Consider the following 22062-nt stretch of genomic DNA (forward strand, 5'->3'; position numbering starts at 1 on the left):
CTCTCTCTGCTCTTTTAAGACGCTCCTGAAAAGCTACCTCTTTGACCAAGCTTTTGGTCACCTGTCCTAATATTTCCTTATGTGGCTCGGTGTCAAATTTTGTCTGATAGCGCTCCTGTGCAGCTCCTTGGGACGTGTTACTATGTTAAAGGTGCTCTGTAAATGCAAGTTGTTGTTGTTCCCACAAGTTAGAAGCAACTGGTTAACAACTTTTCCTCCCTCTCATTTGGCCTCCACTTGGTCATGTGCCGAATGGTTTAACTAAAGCATTGCTTACATGTTTACATTGCTGGTCTGTCATAAATGGCAGCTGCATGGTTGACAGCATACCAGCAATGTAAACAAGAGTACTGGCTCCCCTGGGAGAAGTGTACACTTATGAAGATGGTGGTTTCCATCTCCAACTGCAACACAAAGCTTGCCAACAGGCTTCTAGCTGTAAGTACCCCCACCCATTTAATATAGACCAGCAAAGAGGCTTATGGACCTTCCAAGTCATTGGAGAAGATGCCACTGCCAGACCAAGTCATAAACAACTACTTTAAAACAGCCATTTAGTTATTAAGGCTTTAAATTATATTTTACCACAAAACCTTGGTTGGACCACACTTGAAGTACTGTGCACAGTTCTGGTCTCCATATTACGAAAAGGATATAGAGGCACTGGAGAAAGTGCAAAAACGATTTTCAAGGCTCATACTAGAACTGAGAGGTTATAACTATCAGCAAAGACTAAACAGGCTGCGACTCTTTTCTGTAGAAAAGTGAAGAGTGAGAGGTGACATGACAGAGGTCTTTAAGATTATGAAAGGTTTTGATAGGGTAGATGCCGAGAAGATGTTTCCATATGTGGGGGAATACAAAACAAGGGGCCATAAATATTAGATAGTCACTAATAAATCCAATAAGGAATTCAAGAGAAACTTTTTTACTCAGAGTGGTGAGAATGTGGAACTTGGTACAACATGGAGTGTTTGAGGCAATTAGCATAGATGCATTTAAGGCGAAGCTGGATAAGTACATAAAGGAGAAAGGAATAGAAAGATATTTTGATAGGATAAGATGAAGTCGGGTGGGAGGAGGCTTGTGTGGAGCATAAACACCAGCATAGACCTGTTGGGCCGAATGGCCTGTTTCTGTGCTGCAAAATTCTATGTAATTCTATGACTCCATTAATAATGGACCCACAACAAATTGTTATCAGAGATTGTGATAGAGGTCACTGCAAGTTAACTAAAATTATCTTGTTTGCAAATGCGATGATGCAACACTTAGGTTTATAAATGGAAGATTTGTCTTCCAAAGTAGCAACCCTTTTAAAACACATTTCCAAATGTGGCACTTCAGTCTGTAAATAGAATCAGTGGTGAAAGTCTGATAATGTGCCGTCGCCACAGCTGTCTCTTCTTAGCCGGTTATCCGCATTGCGCTTTGCAGAACAGACCTGACAGCTTGAAGGTGCTGTTGCTTTTGAAAATCTTTTATTTAAAAGTTTCCAAAAATATTCAGCGCAAAGGTTTTGGGAGGTGTAAACTTAGCATGAGTGGCCAGCATCCTCCTCTGACGACACAGGCTGTACATCTTTTTGAACCTCATTTACATCTCCAATAGTAACCCTACTTAGGGATTCAAGAATTTTGAGGCCTTTTGAAAAGCTGTGTGGGCGGGTTTTGCTCATGGCAGATCACCCTCCGATTAGTCATTCACAGGGAACTAAGCTGCTTGTCAAGATTATATTGGCCGTAAGAATTTCTGCAGGCAATAAAATTAAATTGAAAGATTGCCTGAGAATCACAGATAGATACACATTCAGAAATGATGCATCGGCAGAAAAATCTTAGGTTTAAAATAACACCTTGCAGTGCATCATCACTGAATGCTCATTCATAACCTGAACAGTTTATTTCATTTATTAGGGGTGGGGGGGGGACATCATTTTATCATGTACAATATGATTTTATTTCATTTTGCGCCTCACAATTCAAAATTCATGCATCGGCATAAGACTTTGTTGTATCATACAGTGCTAACATAACCCGCTAATAAATCAGTGACACAAATTAATTTGCAATGAAGTGATTTTGGTCCTGCATCAACACAAACCACGCTGCATAATTTAGGAGTGAAGTAGGCCAGCTCAAATTTCGACAAATGTTGAGAAACCACCTCGAAGAGGTAGCCACGTACTCCTTTAGTTTCACACTGCAACTGGTGCAAGGCTTACCTTAGATGCTTCAATGTTAACCTTTTTAATGTTAGCAGAGAGCCAAGTGGTTCCTCAGCTCTTCACCAACATTATATTTTAACCGGCATCCCGTTGCTGGTGAATGGAGGTGTGTGCATGCAAGCAGCTTTGTCTCCCTTGGGCAGAGAGTCATTCGAACCTGAAAGTATAGCTCTCATCTGCCAGACCCCAACTTTAAATTACTGGTCTCAAAGCAGCAGCTGTAGAATAATTGCAGCCTCATGCAGTTACCATAAATATGGCCACAAAATATTAATCCATTACACTTTTTTGTCCAAGGCTAATACAATCTCATCGAGGACTCTAGTGATAGGCTGGAGATACAGGAAAGGGAATGTCTGACTTAGAGAACAGAGGCCAGAAGTGAGGGGATCTACAGGAAACAGTTAGCGCAGGGATACACTGAGGAAATAACTTTGAACAATACCTTTCAGCTCTTCTAAACCAAGCGCATTGAGTCCATTCATTACATTGTCAGCAACATTCAAAACTGAAGACACGGGAGCGGTTGCGTTTCCTGTTACAATGATTGTGCGTCAAATGCTGCTGAAAACAAGGCCCGCCAAAGGACACCCATCAATGCAATATTGAGACTACTTCAGTTGGCAAAATTGGATCGATCGAACATAAAATTTCTGGCTGCCTTTGATATAACAGACAACATCAGACATGCTCATGCTGTTACATTATGGAGCGGAAGGAGTCTATGATTTCTTTTTAAAACACGGCTAGGAACTGGAGAGATGATGCAGCTGTTCACAATCTCAATGAATATTTGATGCCAATGAACAAGTCAACATGAAGTGAATGTGTTCTGACAGGCCTAACCAAAACCTGACGAGATGCTGGACATGGGCATGTACCGTGAGACTCCACTGTACTGGTCGGTCTGACTGGAATTCAGCAGATCCTTTGAAATGGCTCAATTTCTAGTGTCAGACATTAGCAAAGAAACAGCAGCAAAACAGTGATGCAAATGTGAACATGCAAAACCAGCAGGACCTCCAGAACAAATAAAAGTCGCAAGCAGAAACACATGGAATTTACTGCAAAGTTATTGACACAGAGGAGGATAGGGAACATGTCTGGCCAGAGGTAAATCCTCCACACCATGCTGCAACCAATAGCGTTGTGTAAGAAACATAGAAACATAGAAGATAGGAGCAGGAGTAGGCCATTCGGCCCTTCGAGCCTGCTCCGCCATTCAATGTGATCATGGCTGATCATCCAAATTCAGTACCCTGTCCCTGCCTTTTCCCCATATCCCTTGATCCCTTCAGCCTCAAGAAACATATCCAACTCTTTCTTGAATATATTTAATGAACTGGCCTCCACCGCCCTCTGTGGCAGAGAATTCCACAGGTTCACCACTCTCTGGGTGAAGAAATTCCTCCTCATTTCAGTCCTAAATGGCTTACCCCTTATCCTTAGACTGTGACCCCTGGTTCTGGACTCCCCGGCCATCAGAAACATCCTTCCTGCATCTAGTCTGTCCAGACCTGACAGAATTTTATAGGTTTATAGAGATCGCCACCTAAGTCACCATACAGCACCAGAAAGCACACCACAGCTCAAACTCTAACACAAGGCACTCAAACCAAGAACAGTTAGACAATGAAGTAACCAAAACAATCCATACAGACCAAACAAGAAGTTTATAGGAAAAGAGCAAGAGGCACAGCTGCAATTCACTCAAGTAAAAGCACAACTGGTTCAGAGAGATTACAAGAGATTTTCATGAAACAATCATATTTTTAATCTTCAAACTTGTGCTAAAGAAAACCACGGTCAGTAATTACCACAATTCAAGGATTGAATCTGTCCTTTACAAATAGATGGGGGGAAAATGGAAAATCAAGCACTGGAAAAGAAAATATCTGGGATGGCAGAAGAGCTAAAAGATGTGTCCCAGCCAGCTGGATTCAGGATGAGAGTCCCCATCAAGTGATAGCTGCAGTGACCAAGTTGAACCATTTTCTACACACACAGAAACTGACCATCATTGCTTCGTAAACCAGAGCAGGAAGTTCACAGAGATGAAAAAAATGCCATCTTGCAACACTTGCTCCAGGTCTTCAGAAGAGGTTAAATAGCCCGACATTACTAAGTCAGGTCCAAGCAACTCAAGCCTTGATGCTGTACTCAATTTTTCAACCACTTTGATGATGTTAACGATAAACCAGTGAGATCATTCTCCAAGAAACAACACTCCGACCATCCCGTAAACTGCAGACCATTGCATTAACATTAGCCCACAAAGGATACTAATTTGTCATTAAAATATTCACTTCATGAAAAAGTATGGATTCTGGACATCAGCAAATGTGAGGAAGACTTTATCAATACCTGGATTCCATGCTGAGCCACATTGCCCACGATCAATACTCGACCTCTGCAGGAACCTTGCAAAAAGTAACACTTGACTGCTGTGGTGCATTTCCCTCTGGAGATTATCGCATGGCCATTACTGAGCTCTCCAGGTATCCAGTAGTGGAGATTATCGCATGGCCATTACTGAGCTCTCCAGGTATCCAGTAGTGGAGATTATCGCATGGCCATTACTGAGCTCTCCAGGTATCCAGTAGTGGAGATTATCGCATGGCCATTACTGAGCTCTCCAGGTATCCAGTAGTGGAGATTATCGCATGGCCATTACTGAGCTCTCCAGGTATCCAGTAGTGGAGATTATCGCATGGCCATTACTGAGCTCTCCAGGTATCCAGTAGTGGAGATTATCGCATGGCCATTACTGAGCTCTCCAGGTATCCAGTAGTGGAGATTATCGCATGGCCATTACTGAGCTCTCCAGGTATCCAGTAGTCGACATCATGAAATCTACAGCAACAAGCGGTTAGACAAATGTTTTCCCGTTTGGCAGTCCCTGAAGTGATAAGACTGCTCAGTGTTCACCCTTCAATGGCAACTCCAAAAGCTTTGCACATCATTTCTTCTTCTGATGTCAGAGGGTCAGCCCTCGTCAGTTGAAAGCCAATTCGGAGAATCAGTGCTCAGAGAAAAAAAACTCCAGAAAACTAGCTTCACTGTATTCATCAAAAGAACTCAGTAAATTCCTGTATAGCTACAGAGCAACATCCACAATCCACAGGTATGTTACCTGCAGGTTTTGGTATCAAACTCTGAACCAGGCTGCCAACTGTCCCCAACAACAAAATACAAACTGACAATGTAAAGATACGCTGAGCAACAATCCTGAGCTATGCCATCTAAAACTGACAACAATTGCCCAGTTTTGCTTTGCCAGTGACCAAGAAACTATCACAATCATTTAATCCTGAACCATGCAGTGTGATTAATGTCACAATGTCCATAATTACTGTTCAGTGACAGGGTCATGCTATCACAAAGAATTTATCACACTTCAAGCTTCTCAAATACCAGAGACAGCTTCCATTTACTTCAAGTGGACTTCAAAAGAAAGACAAGCAATCAGTTACTGTAGTAAGAAAGACTATAATTACAGAATCTACCACAAGAACACCCAAGATGCTAAAGCGTAAGAGGCGACCACCATGGTATCTGATCAAAATATATAAAATCCTAACTTCAGCAGCTACTGCAAATAACTGCACCTCATAGCTGTTATTCTGATATGGACCCAGTGTGGCAGTTTAGACAGTATAAAGTAATGACGCTTTTCGTGAGATAACATTGGTGATACTTCAGCTGTTTTGCATCTGGTATTAACACTATCTCATCAAGGACCCCAGTTGAAATCCACTTCAGACAGTTTAAATATTATAAATTAGGTCATATGTAGCATTATGTACAGTTCTTCCATGTGTATCCTTTGCTAGAATGCCAACATTTTTGTTTGAAGCTGAGACTTTCTAAGTAAGGGGATCAACACACCCCTGTAGCCTGCAGAGAGAGTTAGACTCGATTCAGACAAACAGGACAATGTCTGATGCAAATATAAAGCAAGCTGCAACTACCATATGAAAATATTTGGCTGTCTGAGATCTGATGACTTGAGATAGAGAATGAAGAATTCAAGTTATTATGTTTTGCCCCTGGCCCTGTCTGCCCCTCATTCCTATCCTCTTATCTCTCTGTAGATTAGCCCCCATCTCTCCACCCCTTTGGATCTTCAGGCTAATCTCCTTGACGATATCTACCTCCTGTTCCTTTGACTCCCCACCCACACCCCACCCAGTTTGAACTCTTGCAAACATGGTAAATAGCCTTCTCTACACAGACACCATTCTCCTCCTATTCAAAACGATTGTCATTAACTACCATTCCCCCGCCCGTCCCGCCTGCCCCCCCCCACCCCACCTCAAACAGCCAACTCTCAATCAAATCTATCCTTTCAAATAGCACCCCACATCAAACCTCCCATTCCTCTCCAAGGTCCTTGAATACATCGCCATCCTTGTCTATGCTTTTGACTTCTTCAAAGCAATCCTCGCTGGCCTCCCACACTCGGCCCTACACAAATGGCAACTCATCTAAAACTCTGCTGCCCACATTCAGTCTCGCTTGCTCATCATCCCTATCCTTAATCTCCTGTCCCCAAAACCAAATTCAAAGTCCTCATTCTTGTGATGAACTACTCAGCCCAACTACCAAACTCCCTCCCTAAACCTCTCTATCTTGCTACTTCTCTCTCTTTTTGATCATAGTTTAGTTGGTTTCTATTTCTCCTTTGTGAAGCACCTTAGCGCATTCTACTACATTAAAGGTGCTATACAAATATAAGTTGTAGTAAGAGCTGAGGTTTTGGCAGTAATCCCTCTGCTTTGCCAAATGACGAACACTTTTTGCATCATTACTACAGATAGATCAGATAGAAGAGTATAAAAATACTTAATTAACGCTATATATTTTATTGTAGGACAGAGCAATTTCAGACAGTCAAAACACATACGTTCTGCTAGTAGATTGCTGTAGGAATTTGTTGAAGTACTGCTGATGCAAGATACAAGTTATAGCTTTAATACAGCGATTAGACTATCTCCCTCTTCACATTAACACAGTTTATGGCCTCACGAAACAGCAAGAGCTCCTCTTCTGCAGGAATCTGACAACAATCCTCGTTTTGTTATTAATGTAAGCAAAGGATCAATGAGCCTGGTTTATAATTTGACCTTGAGGCATGTTTTTGATACGTTGCGGTGGACAAGGGGAGAAGGAGGAAAGGTTCCTGCTGTTCACTGCAAATCCTGCTACTTTCCATTGAAAAATCAGAATGTTTCAGTCTTCAGATTATTTTAAGCTCCATTATTTCAGTGCTTAGCTCTTCTCTTTTCAAATTCCTCATGCCATGGAAGACCTTCTGTCCAAAAGAGAAGTCAGGCGTTCTGCTCCCAGGTCCCTGGCAACACCAGTGTGTGTAGATATTCCCCTAGTGCAAACACCTCTGTTACTTGCTCTCACTGGGGGAGTAGCCAGCTTGTGTACTCTGCATTCCCTAGTGGATTGGCCAAGACTAGGAACAAAACTGACTGCCTGTAGAAAGAGTGAACACAAACCTGCGGCAGACTATTCAATTCTACAGCTTTTAACTGCAACAATATGCGCAACCAGGCTGTCTGCATACTTTGCTGCATTTATGCCGGATCTTTGAATCTTTATCCTTTTTTAGAACAAGACTAACATTTACTCCTGGTCAACCTTGATTAACACTTGATCTGTTCTACAAACATGTTTTTCATAAAGACCCGATTCTTCCCTATTCATCTCCGTTCCTTTTGTTGAGTGCACACTCACACTAATGGCCCAGAAATTCGGGTCAAGGGCTTCCCGCGGGTGCAAGCCTCCGACCTGCACTTACCTTGCGTGCCGGTCATTGTGCTGTGGGCCCACGTGGAATTCCGATCCTGGGCCTGCTCCAGCTGCCGGCGCGCAGTGCTTGCGTATCCCAGGGGCGCAGTTAGTTCGAAGCGTCCCCTGGGATCACGTGGGCCATGGGGAGCCAATCGGAGCAGGGAATGCTTCATTCATAAGTTTGACAGGAAGGGCTGTGAAACTTATAAATACTACAAGCCCCAAAACATCACTAAATCTTCAAATAAATTTTAAAAAACATCGCATTTTTAAATAAACTATAAATTACATGAAATAACTATTTTAAACAATAATGTTAAATTTTGAAAAAAATAATTTTATTTTCTAACGGGACTAAAAATAAACTTACCTTTCTTTAAAGTATTTAAAAATAATAAACCTGTGGAAAAAATGTTTTAATTTTAATTAATTCACCACTTACCTTGTAAAAAGCAGGCCTTGCGACTGCTTTTTACATGTCTAACTTCTGGAGACTTACCCTCCCGGGAAAACCTGCAAAAAAAAACGTAAGTTCGATGCACACGCGCTGCCTCTCCTGCGCACGCGTTCGAACTCTGAACCCCTTCTTTCAGAGGAACGGAAGTGCCAGTTTCCCACGTATGTGCAGTGCATGCAGGAAACCGGCACTTCCATTGGGCTTACGGGTGAGTACCCCGTGCGTACTCACCCGTGGAGACCCGAATTTCTGGGCCATTATGGTTGTAAATGAACAACCTACAAATGTTTTCATCTTTTTATAAAAAACTAAAAGATTTGCAAGTCTATTGTGTCCCAAGAATATATGTGCAGGTAAAGATTAGTCCATAATTTTCTGTCAAAATAATGGAGAGGCTAATGGCACTCGCCGTTATTTATGCGCAAATGCTGCAGTAATTTCAGGCGAAAACAGATGAAAGGTTAAACGCAAAAATCCAGAAGTTGCTGTCCGAGAAGTGCCGCTCTGTTGTTGGCTTTGCGAAAATGCCATCTCACTGTCTGACTCAGCATTAAAATGCATTGAATGGCGTGAGGTTGCTGTATTTACACGGTAGATACAAACTAAACTTGCCACAGAAAGTGAAGTCTCATCATTACAAGCCTAAGCATCTATTAATGATGTGATAATTGTTAATAACTGCAAAACAAACCTCTCTGCACTGAAAATTAACTATTACAAGTACGGAGTCTCATTTCTTTTGTGTCAACACATTTTTGAGCTGAAGGGTGCAGGGGCAAGTCTAACTAACTAACTAACTAACTTAGATGCCCCGCTGCAGTAAATTTTGGTCCATTGCCATGCTGATTACTGCTGTACAATGTCTGGAGAATCTTTTACTGTATGCGAAGCAAGGTGAACATCTACTTATGCTTTTTCAAACAAAAAGGGACATGTAAAATGTGCTCGAAGCCTCATTAACTTCCCTTAAAGCAATTTCCAGACACCTTATCAAAGCATCCCATTCAAACGACTGCCATTTGCTCATCAAAATTATATGCTGTGGGTCTGAAGTTGAAAAGGAACATCTAAATCAGTACAATTAAGAGGACTGTGTTGATGAGACGAATGAGTTATTTCATGCCCTTTTATTCTGCTTCTAAATATACAGGCTACATACAATTTGTTGTGTATGGATTCTCATCTCTGGAGGGAAAATTGTACATAGTATATGGAAGTAACGGAGCAAGTGCTCTTTCCTTCCATCACATTTTCTCAATTTCCACAGTGCCATGTTGATCAATAGAAGTTCTCTGCTCATCAGATTGACTGACAACAGACACTGAAAACACAAGAGATCAAGAGGAATAATTGGCACTGCACTGCTCCCAGCTCCGGCTAGCAGATTCCAGTGGAGGAACTAACCACTGCAAAGCAAATGTTTAAAAAAATAAAAGCATGCCTTTTCAGCAGGATATAGATGCTTTCCTGATGTTTTGAAAATCATTCAATTTAACAATTGACAAAATTGTGTTTCAGTTTGTAGCTAATTCAACAGTTCCTTTACATTCTCAATATATGGGGTTTTTACTGGTTAAACAATGCTTTATCAACTCTGCAAATTATAGTGGCTCTGTAAATACAAGTTGTTGGCAATCCTTGATAGTTATTGACATACTGTGACCATGATGATTGGAAATGCTCAGAAATTTGCCAGCGGAGATTTCTCTCCTTCCTTCTTCTGGAGATATCAACTCCTTTACTGGGGAGCAATTCCACAGATATTTAATTTAATTGCATTCTGTAGCAAGTGAGCCAAGTCATGGCATCTCACACGGTTGAATTCCTGCTAGCTAGTAAAAAGGAGTTAAAACATAGTTGAATTTTTCATCCTAATCAGAACCAGGATACGCTGGACTGAATAACTCCACGAGGACTAACATGAACTGGTGCTCATCCTGTAATTATGGTTTTAACACTATATATTGTATGGAGAACATATGCAGTTCCCCATTAACGTGGTGAAATAAAAACCTAATATGATACTAATTCAGTTGCTGTCCATGGTGACACCCATCAATGTCGTACGTAAAATAACCTCTGCAGAAATGGTTTCAAACACCGCTTGGATATATTAAAGCTAACAATGAAGGCTTGAATACGTTTCGGACAAAACATAACAAAGGATTCGGATGATATTAATAAACCAGTTGAGCTTCAGATTCACAGGTTATAGCCTCTGAACTTTTATTCATGCTCATTCAGACTCTAGTCCATGCATTAAACTATCCCAATCAATACATTAATTTACTAATTCACTTCTGTTCCCACAACAGGATTTTTCATATCATGCCACTATAGAAGGGACTGGGACATGGGCCATGTTTGGTTTTCCAGCAGCAGCAGCAGTTTGTTCATTTTGTGGTCAGCACACAGGCCTCAAACCAGTGCAGCTGACCTCACTATTTTGAGACAGTACAGATGAGACGCTCGTATTATAGTTCTTTTAAAAACATTCTAAAATGTAATGACCCTCAACACTGACAGAATAGCTGTTCTTAAAACTTACCCACTTCTTATTGGCATTTGTTTGGATGGAAGTGGAGAAAAAAATAATACAGTCCTTCGAGACTCATGTGTAAAGTAAGCCCATTCTTCGCAGTGCTGCACCATGAAATTAATTGTTGTACTAAATGTTAACTGTGGTGCTGGGTGCAATTACTTCAAGGCACTCAAAAGTGCAGTCTGAAGCCCCAATGCTGCACTTTGTTCTTTGCATGGAAGCAAACTGTGAAGGTTACCTTCAGCCACCAATTTCAATACAGTATGAAATCAAACCTCATATTTATATCTTCTGAACAACAGAGCTGTAGTAAAAACAGAAAATGCTGGAAATACTCAGCAGGTCAGGCAGCAACTGTGGAGAGAGAAACAGAGTTAACGTTTCAGCTCGATGACCTTTCGTCAGGATCTTCAGGTCATTGACCTGAAACATTGGGGGCGATTTTCCCAGCCCCGAGGAGGCGGGTTTGGCGGCGGGACAGTTGGCAAAAACTGAGGGCGGGTTCAGAACCCGCCTCCGCGCAATTTTGCTGGAGGCGGGTTTGATGGGTGCGATTCGGTCCCGCCTCCATCAGTCGGGAGAGGTAGTTAAGACCCTTAAATAGTCGTTAGGGGCCCCTATATTCCTATTTTGACAGGCCTTTGTTATTTTGCCACATTTTGTGTGTGTTGCACGACCCTCCTAAACCACGCCAGCTGATCCTGGCGGGTTGACAAGTGGGTGGCCTCCTCACAGTTGCAGCTCCACCATTAAAACGGAGCTTTCAACAGGGATCAGTTGCAGGTGGCAGAACTTTTGTTCCACAGGTCTTTCAGCACTTTTAGCAGGTCTACCGAAGTCGGAGGTGCTGCAGCTTCTATCTCTCAACTGTGGGACCTCCTTGGAATCCCTCTCCCCGCTTGGACTGAGCACTTCCCCAACGGAGGTATCTGCCAGCAGCATGGGAACCATTTATTTCCTTTCACCGTGGACCTCAGATTCGGATGAGGAGCAGCCACGGCAGCAGCAGAACCAGGCAGCTCAGCAGCAACAGCAGCAGGAGCGCCAACCTCCTGCTCACCCACCTGATGCTGCACAGGACACAAGGCGCCAGCGCATGGAAGCACATCGCCGCAGGAGATACCCTCCTCTCAGGGTTTACAGACAGAGGATGAGCTACCTCAACATGACCGAGCAGCAGTGTCAAAGGAGGCTGAGACTTTTGCGACAGGTTGTCAGAGGCATCTGCGTAATGCTGCACCAACACCTGGAGCCCAGAGGAGCGGGTGGACACCCCTTACCAGTGGCTGTCAAAGTTACCACCGCACTCAACTTTTTTGCCTCAGACTCCTTCCAGGGATCATCAGTAGACATCAGCGGCATCTCCCAGTCGGCTGCCCACAGTTGCATCACGCAGGTTACCGATGCCCTTTTCGCAAAGGCGCACAATTACATCCACTTCTCAAAGAATCAAGCAAGTGTAACCGCGCATTCAGTTGCCTTTGCAAATATGCAGGGCATCATAAACTGCACACATGTGGCCCTTAGGGCACCCCATCAAAACCCAGCTATCTTTGTCATCTGCAAGGGCTTCCACTCCCTCAACGTACAGCTGGTGTGTAACCACAAGAAGGAGACTTTGCATGTTTGCACCCAGTTCTGTGGTAGTTGCCATGACTCTTTCATCCTGCGGAACTCTAGTGTTCCTCCGCTCTTCAATCTGCTAAACGAACTTAACGGATGGCTCCTTCGTGACAAGGGCTACCCCCTGAAGACGTGGCTAATGACGCCGATCAGGAAGCCAGCTAACGAGGTTGAGGAGCGCTACAACGCCAGCCACATTTCAACCAGGTCCATCATCGAGCAAACCATTGGCTTGCTGAAGATGCGAATCTGATGCCTTGACAGATCAAGTGGAGCCCTGCAGTATTCAGCAGCCAGGGTCTCCAGAATGATCATGGTCTGCTGTGCATTACACAACATGGCACAGCGTCATGGCTTGCAGCTTCCTGATGAGCAAGTGGCTCAGTTCATAGCCTGCGAGGAGGAGGAGGACCGAGCGGCGGCGTATCGACCAGCAGCAGCACGCGAGCACATGGCTGCCTGTGATGCAAGGGATGCACTCATCCTGGCCAGATTTGCATAGGTTGCCCATTGTGGCACATGTGCTTGGCTCCTTCTTAACACATGATAGACAATGGACATGACTCTCTGGCCTCCTTTCACCCTGACCACCAACCTGACCACTCACGTGTCGCGGAGCCCGCAATGTGGAGCTGCCTAAGCCAAAATAACAGATGCCATCACGCCAACAGTTTGCCATCACCTAATTTTAATGCATTCACACAGGAATGGCATTTCATCAATAAACAGAAATAATCACCCAATCTTCACACAGATCTAAAGGTTATATCCCTTGCCAGCTGGACCCACACAGCCTTGGTTTCTTTGGGAGGCCTCTTCCTCCCAGATGAGGGGAAGAGCACCTCCCTGCTAGCTCTCTTCCCCTCAACCTCAACCAGCATACCCAGCGCCTGATCTGAGAACCTCAGGGAGACCCTTGCCTTGGAGCTGGCCATTCTTCAAGGAGCTAAAAGGTTGGAGGTGGTGCACCATCGACCAAAAACTAGGGGAAGAGCCAAGGCAGCAAGCAGCCCTTAAATGAAGCTGGGTAAGTGACGTCAGCAGAGGCGCAAATTTTTCCCACCTCACAGTGGAGGCGGGTTTGGAACCCACCCAAACCGAAACCCGCCTCCATTGGGAAAATCGCGCCCATTGACTGTTTCTCTCTCCACAGATGCTGCCTGACCTGCTGAGTATTTCCAACATTTTCTGTTTTTATTTCAGATTTCCAGCATCCGCAGTATTTGGCTTTTATTAAAGAGCTGCAGTTGTTTTTTGTGGGGACATTATATATACAAAGTCTCAACGTGTTCTAAATAATCTCTCTCGACTGAAATTTTTAAACCGTGCAAGTTGGGTCGTAATCTTTAGACATGTTCAAACTGGCTAGGTGGTGGGATGTGGGGGGGATGAAGGGGTAGAACATTGGGTGGAATTTCCCTGGAGTCTCCAGGAATTGAAGATTAATCTCCCAGACACTGCCACGAGCAACGGGAGCGGGAGAAAATTCAGCAGAGCATTAAAAAAAGTGTGTGTTTTATTCATTTTCTTTGTGCACTTTTGTTTCAGTTATATAAAAAAAATGGAGGCGAGGAAAAAGGCCGTTTGATTGGCCGGGATATTTGGAGGCAGGAGGTCATGTGATGAAACCTCCAGCAAGGTCCAGCCAGAGTTGGCAACCCAGGTGGAATTATTGCTCAGGTTCTGATGCTTGTTTTGATGCTGATGAAAATTTATTGAAAACTTAATAGTTTTAATAATTACTGCCCCCACAACAGGGGACAGAAGTAAATGAAGAAAGAAAAAGGGAACTTTTATTTTGAAATAGAGAACTACCTGTACAGCCCACTCAAAAGACAGACAAGATGGCACCCCTATATTAAGTGAACGCTAGAGCATTTTAATTCAGCTTAAAGTACTGCAAACTGCTTTGCTGGAAAAACTCAGCAGGCCAGGCAACATCCGTGGAGAGAAAATAGAGTCGATGTTTCGGGTCTAACCCTTTTTCAAAACTGGAAAGGAAATGAAATAGATCGAAAGGCAGGGCTGCGATAGAACAAAGAAAAGTGAAGAGACATTAAGAGGTATTCAAAACCAGACGAGATGGTAATAGGACAGTGGTGACAAAAGACGGCTCAGATTAGGTGTGAAGTGTGCTGGCAGGATGAGAGACAGCTGCCGTGTGGGAGAGAGAGAAAAAAGGAAAGGGGGGGGGGGAAGGTAAAACCCAAAACAAAGGGGTGGAAAAAAATATAAGTAAAAATGTAATAGGGGCCGAGGTTGTGATCTGAAATTGTTGAACTCGATATTGAGTCCGGAAGGCTGCAAAGTGCCTAATCGGAAGATGAGGTGCTGTTCCTCGAGTTTACGCTGAGCTTCCGTGGAACAATGCAAGAGGCCAAGGACGGTGAGGTCCGAGTGGGAATGGAGCGGTGAATTAAAATGACAGGCGATGACAAGTTAATTCAACCTATTTATACATAACTACATTGTTTGAAACAAAATTAATGCACAGAAAGATGTTAGGAGTAAATGATCTGTCTCGAGACCCCATTTGATAGAGTGAGCAGGAAGCGTGCAGCATAAATATCACGAGGTCAGTACTTCCCAAACTAAACAACGCAGAAATCAAAAAGTGCACCTCAACAGATTTCAAGTTTCCACCAATACTCAAGTCTACAGTTAAACTCTAGTGCGTTTTAGGCAACAAGCAACCGTGTAGAAATTTACAGTCCTACCTCCTGATTGGCTGAAGACAGTTGTTCTTCCAGCGTCGATACCCTCTCCAGTGCAACTCGGAGACGCTCACGAACCTTGAGGAATTAAAACCAGGAAATGTGTTCAAGGACTTTGTGGTTCATCGTTGTAGGTAAAAATAATAAAACTGAACACGTGGAAAGAGAGATGGGGCAGCACAGCGCTGGAGTAACATGTTGTGCTAAGGAACGGTGGGACCCAGCTTCACACCCACAGCCACCTAGTACAGCAAATTAGCTATCTTAGCCATGCTGTCGTGAGGAGCTATTGGGTGGGTTGGTGAGGTGGAAACGTGACCCTCAGCAGTCAATCATTAAGCTGCACAGATGTGGGAACAGCACGCTCTAAGGATGTGGTTATATTGCATACTACGATGAGAGACCAGTTCATTTTCAAGTGCACAATGGTTGCATAGATCTGATGCCTACTGTCACTCACAGATGAAATGTAGTTGGTAATTCCTAAGTGGGTTTCCAGACTCTGAATGGGTGCACATCTGATGTCAATATGTTGCCACACTATAAAACAAATACCATCATGGAACAGCATGTTTGATACAAGTCTGACCATAACCCAGACCATGAGGAACTCCAGCTTATACTGCTGCCACGAATTTGAATTTCGATTGGAGAACTAAAACTGCTGGGAACTTTACTCCTGTGTTGAAGTGTGCTCCAATGTCAATCTGACTCTGGAGATATAATGCCAGTTATGCTTCTCCATGAAGCAAAAACTGCTTTGCTGTGATCTAAATGCGGCTGAATAATTGTACGAGGAGCTAGCCATGATGCTGGGAGACTAGGAAGGAGGGATGGAGAAAAAACATGCTCATCGTTTATGCGACACTGAATGGTTTTCTTTTTAAATTGTCAGCATGGTAGCACAACAGACTTCAAAGGGGCAGTCGATAAGGGCTTGTGACAATGAGAGCTTTTGGGATAATTCAAACACCATAAATATCGAGAAGACTATGAACCCTGAATCCATCTCAGGAGATGAAAGGATCACCAGGAAGCAAGTGAAGAATTTAAAGTAACCCCATAAATACAGTAAAGAAAGATCAGTTAGATTCACATATTCAGGATATAAAGCAATCTCCCATATTGTGCATTGCTATTTGTTCAGCTCATCAATAAAGTGATCAGTACCATTAATTAAAATGGATAAGAAGTACCAATTGCATTAAAATAAAATACTGTGACAAGCAGCAACAAAAGGGCCAGTTCTTAACTCATGCTGTGCTCTCAAGCTCCATGGTGATTCTTCAGGAAGCTCCATGTGATATTAACAGTTGGAGATCAGTGGCAGCTCATGTTAAGAACACAGCCTGCTATACGTGGCTGAACACAGCCTGCTATACGTGGCTGAACACAACCTGCTATACGTGGCTGAATACAGCCTGCTATACGTGGCTGAACACAACCTGCTATACGTGGCTGAATACAGCCTGCTATACGTGGCTGAATACAGCCTGCTATACGTGGCTGAATACAGCCTGCTATACGTGGCTGAATACAGCCTGCTATACGTGGCTGAATACAGCCTGCTATACGTGGCTGAATACAGCCTGCTATACGTGGCTGAATACAGCCTGCTATACGTGGCTGAACACAACCTGCTATACGTGGCTGAACACAGCCTGCTATACGTGGCTGAAGACAGCCTGCTATACGTGGCTGAACACAACCTGCTATACGTGGCTGAATACAGCCTGCTATACGTGGCTGAACACAGCCTGCTATACGTGGCTGAACACAGCCTGCTATACGTGGCTGAACACAGCCTGCTATACGTGGCTGAAGACAACCTGCTATACGTGGCTGAACACAGCCTGCTATACGTGGCTGAAGACAGCCTGCTATACGTGGCTGAACACAGCCTGCTATACGTGGCTGAAGACAGCCTGCTATACGTGGCTGAACACAACCTGCTATACGTGGCTGAAGACAGCCTGCTATACGTGGCTGAACACAGCCTGCTATACGTGGCTGAACACAGCCTGCTATACGTGGCTGAACACAGCCTGCTATACGTGGCTGAACACAGCCTGCTATACGTGGCTGAATACAGCCTGCTATACGTGGCTGAACACAGCCTGCTATACGTGGCTGAACACAGCCTGCTATACGTGGCGCTATACGTGGCTGAATACAGCCTGCTATACCTGGCTGAATACAGCCTGCTATACATGGCTGAATACAGCCTGCTATACGTGGCTGAATACAGCCTGCTATACGTGGCTGAATACAGCCTGCTATACGTGGCTGAACATAGCCTGCTATACGTGGCTATCAGTCACTTTCTATTTTATCTCTTGTGTGCCACATTTCAGTTTTCTTGTATCATCATCACCCAAGTTTCTGATGTGGAGGCAGGCTGAATGCTCATTGATTATGAGCTTTGCCTGAACGAGGTTTATGTGGGTAGATAAAGAAGCCATTAATTTAAACAGAATGCTAATGGTCTCCATGAGTCATGCCACTACAGGAGTCACTCCAAAAATACGCAGATTGGGAATTTGTCATGTGGGGAACTGCATATAGAAATCTGACATTTCAGTATTCTACAGCACAGTGCATCACTGCACTCTCTTGCCAAATCATGATTTGGTCACTGCCCTGGGAACATTCCCACTTTAGCAATGCAATGTCCTAGCCCAGTACATTAGGTCATGGCTGAATTTGAAGTTTGTCAATTTTTGTTGAATTATTTATTTCCACAGTTTAATTTAATAATCCAATCTGTTTAACTGATGAGCCAATAGCTCAGCAGCTAAACAGAATTTAATTTTAAATTAAATTTAATGGACATATTTATGATTTGAACTTTTTTAGCACTAGAACACAGGCAGTTTGGCAGAATTAAGAAGTGTGTTCTTAGTCATTGAGCTTGGGAATTTATTTTAAAGAGTGATAAAATTGAGGGGTTTAAGAAAGTAGAATCACAGAATGTTGCAGTGCAGAAAATAGGCCATTCAGCCCATCAATTCTGTGTCCTCAATTCTCACCAGATGAGCCAGCTAGTCTAAACAGTCTCTTCTGCACACCCATACTCTTAACATTTCTCTTTTTCAAATCACTACGTTCCAATTAAAGTAGTTATGGACTCTGCTTCAACAACAGTTTGTGGCAGAGAAATCTAACTGTCCTTTAATTCTTGTTGTGATTATCTTCAACTGGTGCTCTCTTGTTACCATCTGACTGATCAATGGAAATAATTACTATTACCTAATCATAACTCTTTATAATCTTGAAGACCTCCATCAGACTATCCCTAAACTTTCTCAGCTCTAGTGTAAAAAGCCCCAACTTCTCAAGTCCTTTGTCACAACTGTAATCACTTATATCTGGCAATACCTTATTGAATATGTGCTTCCATTGCTTTTATATCCTTCCAATAATTGGGTGGCCACAACTGTATGCAATACTCCAATAGTGGCCTCTTTGATTTTGCATTCTAAGCTTCTAAATGCAAAAGTGAGGATTCAGTTTGCCTCAGAGGGACCTTGGTGTGCATGTACATAGATCCCTGAAGGCAGCAGGACAGGTAGATAAGGTGGTTAAAAAGGCATATGGGTACTTGCCTTCATTAGCCGAGGCATAGAATATAAGAGCAGGGAGGTTATGATGGAGCTGTACAAAACGCTAGTTAGGCCACAGCTGGAATACTGTGTGTAGTTCTGGTCGCCACACTATAGAAAGGATGTGATTGTATTGGAGAGGGTGCAGAGGAGATTCACCAGGATGTTACCTGGGCTGGAGCGCTTCAGCTATGAGGAGAGACTGGACAGGCTGGGGCTGTTTTCCTTAGAGCAGAGAAGGCTGAGGGGTGACCTGATTGAGGTGTACAAAATTATATGGGGCATAGATAGGGTAGATAGAAAAGAACTTTTCCCCTTAGTAGAAGGGTCAATAACCAGGGGGCATAGTTTCAAGGTAAGGGGCAGGAGGTTTAGAGAGGATTTGAGGAAAAACTTTTTCACCCAGAGGGTGGTTGGAATCTGGAACTCACTGCCTGAAAGGGTGGTAGAGGCAGAAACCCTCACAACATTCAAGCAGCATTTAGATGAGCACTTGAAATGCCATAGCATACAAGGCTACGGACCAAGTGCTGGAAAATGGGATTAGATTAGACAGGGCTTGATGGCTGGCGCGGACATGATGATCTGAAGGGCCTCTTTCTGTGCTGTATAACTCCATGACTCTTTTATGGCCTTATCGATTTGCGCTGTCACTTTGAATGATCTATGCATCTCCACACCAAGGTCCCGCTGTTCTTCTCTCCTTTGAAAATGTCATCTTTTAAGGTGTATTTCCTATGACTATTTTTACTTCTAAAATATATTATTTCATATTTCTCTATTTTGAACTGCATCTGTCCCATCTTCAAGCAGTAGTCTGAACTGTTAGTATGACCTGTATAAGAAACAATTATCTCCTTTTTAATCCAGCATATTAAAAGATCACAGCAGTTTTCATTAAAGAGAACGCTCAAATCAGTCCAAAACCAGACTTGAATAGAAATGTTGCCTCTGAAAGAAACTAGTCTGTTGGGAATGAATAGACGTTGAAGGGCGTGGATGAATGGCGAGATCTAGAAGTTCATATGCATAATTGCCTGAAAGTGCTGGTATAGGTAGATAAAACCATTAAAAACTAGCCAACAATATTTGGGTTTTATAAATAGTGCCATAGAGTACAAGAGGTAGAGATAATGATAAATCGCTACAAAACACTAGAGCACTGTGTGCAGTCTTTTAGGTGCCATATTATAGAAAAGACAGTAAAGCTATAGAGTTTCTACAGCATAGATTTACCAGGATGATCCTGAGAATGGGACACTATAGTTATGAGGAGAGACATGAGATACTAAGACTATTTCACTAGTAGCAGAGAAGGCCGAGAGGAGCTTTAACAGAGTTTTTTTTTTAATTACACAAAGGTTTTAATAATGTGAATAGGAAAAGACTATTTTCTCTGGTAGGGGAATCAAGTAATGAGGGGTCGTCAACTTAAAACTAAGGGAGAGAGGTTAGGAAAAATGTCTTTATACAGGACATGCAAAACTCTGCAACAGGGAACAGCTGATGCAGAGACCATGCACCTTTAAGGGAAAACTGGCTAATTATTTGAAACCAACAGAGATACACGGCTACAATAGCAAAATACTGGAAATCTGAAATAACAACAGAAAATGCTGGAAACACTCAGCAGGTCAGGGCAGCATCCGTGGAGAGAGAAACAGAGTTATTGGCCCCGATTTCCCCCCAGCCGTCGGGCGGGGTTCAGGCGGGCGGGGGCTGAAAATCCCGAATTTGGGGGTCCCGACACCATCTTGCCCAAAACCCCACCCTACGTAAGTTTCAGGGGCGGCGGGTACCCGCCCCGCACTGGGACCCGCCGAAACCAGGCAGGAAGGGATTACATAAGAACATAAGAAATAGGAGCAGGAGTAGGCCAATCGGCCCCTCGAGCCTGCTCCACCATTCAATAAGATCATGGTTGATCTGATCCTAACCTCAAATCTTCTATCACTCTCCATCCCACCCAAACCCATGTGATCTCCCGGGAGAGGCGAAAAACCAGTTAAAAAACCCAATGGCCAATTTGGGAGAAAAAATCTGGGAAATTCCTCTCCGACCCATCTAGGCGATCGAAACTCTTCCAGGAGATCACTCTGTCCCTATATTTTCTACAGTACTTACCTTCTGTAAAGGCGATCTCCACCCCAGCCAGGAACAGGAATAAAACCATCTCCTGAAATCTAACACAGAATTAGAACACAAGAAGTAGGAGCAGAACCAGGCTACACGGCCCCTGGGCCCGCTCCACTACCCACAGGGCCATGACCATTCCGAACCTAGACTCATGTCCAATTTCCTGCCCGCTCCCCGTAACCCTTAATTCCCTTTACTTCTAGGAAACTATCTATTACAGGTAGTTAACAGGCAGTTTTTAGCCTAATCCCTATTTTGAGGGGTTTCGTGTGGGTTTCCCGATGGCTCCAAACCACGCCAGGTTCGAGCAGGCGGGCCGTCGGGTTGAAGGAGTTGGAGGGGTCGCGATGTTGGCGCTCAGGTGAGTGATGGGTGCATGAGTGCAAAGGTAAGTGTGTTTGGTGTGTCTAAAGTGTGTAAAGAACTTTTACTTACCTGTACTTACCTTCACAGCCTTTCTTCCTGTAGCCGTCGGGAGCGCATCACTCAGCCGGAACTGAAAGCTGAACGGCTGCGATCTGTCAAAAGTGACAGCCTTCAGCTTTGAGTGCCGGTAAGAGTTCTAACTGAGTCTGTGCAGAATGACTCATGTCAGAACTCAGACTGTCGGTGTTTGACAGCTTCAAACAGCTGTGAAACACTGATATTTCATCTATCAAAAACTCTTGACAGATGAAATTTCAGTCTGTGACGTCACCTGTTGCCGGATGGCCCTTAATTGGCCTGCTGAGCCCGCTGGGCGGGCTTAACAAGGTCAATCAAGGGAAAATTGCGCGGATTGGCCGGACGTCGAAGTAGGCGGGTCAAAAACCCGAAAGGGCAAGTCCCGCCTTCTTCCCGACAGGTTCGGGAAAATCTACCCCAACGTTTCAGGTCTGGGACTCTTCCTCAGAACTGGAAAAAGTTAGGGATGTAACTGGAAAAAGTTAGGGATGTAACAGGTTTTAAGCAGGTGC

General features: G+C 43.7%; 1 protein-coding gene across 1 annotated transcript in view; it reads right to left on the bottom strand.

Moving 5' to 3' along the window:
* Positions 1 to 22062, bottom strand: part of LOC147105272 (liprin-alpha-2-like) — a 67809-nt gene that overhangs the window by 35612 nt on the left and 10135 nt on the right. Inside the window, exon 3 of the mRNA XM_086011456.1 lies at positions 15372 to 15446. Within this exon, the coding sequence (XP_085867582.1) occupies positions 15372 to 15446 (75 nt within the window). The remainder of the gene's footprint in view (positions 1 to 15371; positions 15447 to 22062) is intronic.

The sequence above is a fragment of the Somniosus microcephalus genome, chromosome 18 (genome assembly GCF_052327205.1).
Source record: "Somniosus microcephalus isolate GS21.2 chromosome 18, FLI_Smic_1.0, whole genome shotgun sequence".
NCBI lineage: Eukaryota > Metazoa > Chordata > Chondrichthyes > Squaliformes > Somniosidae > Somniosus > Somniosus microcephalus.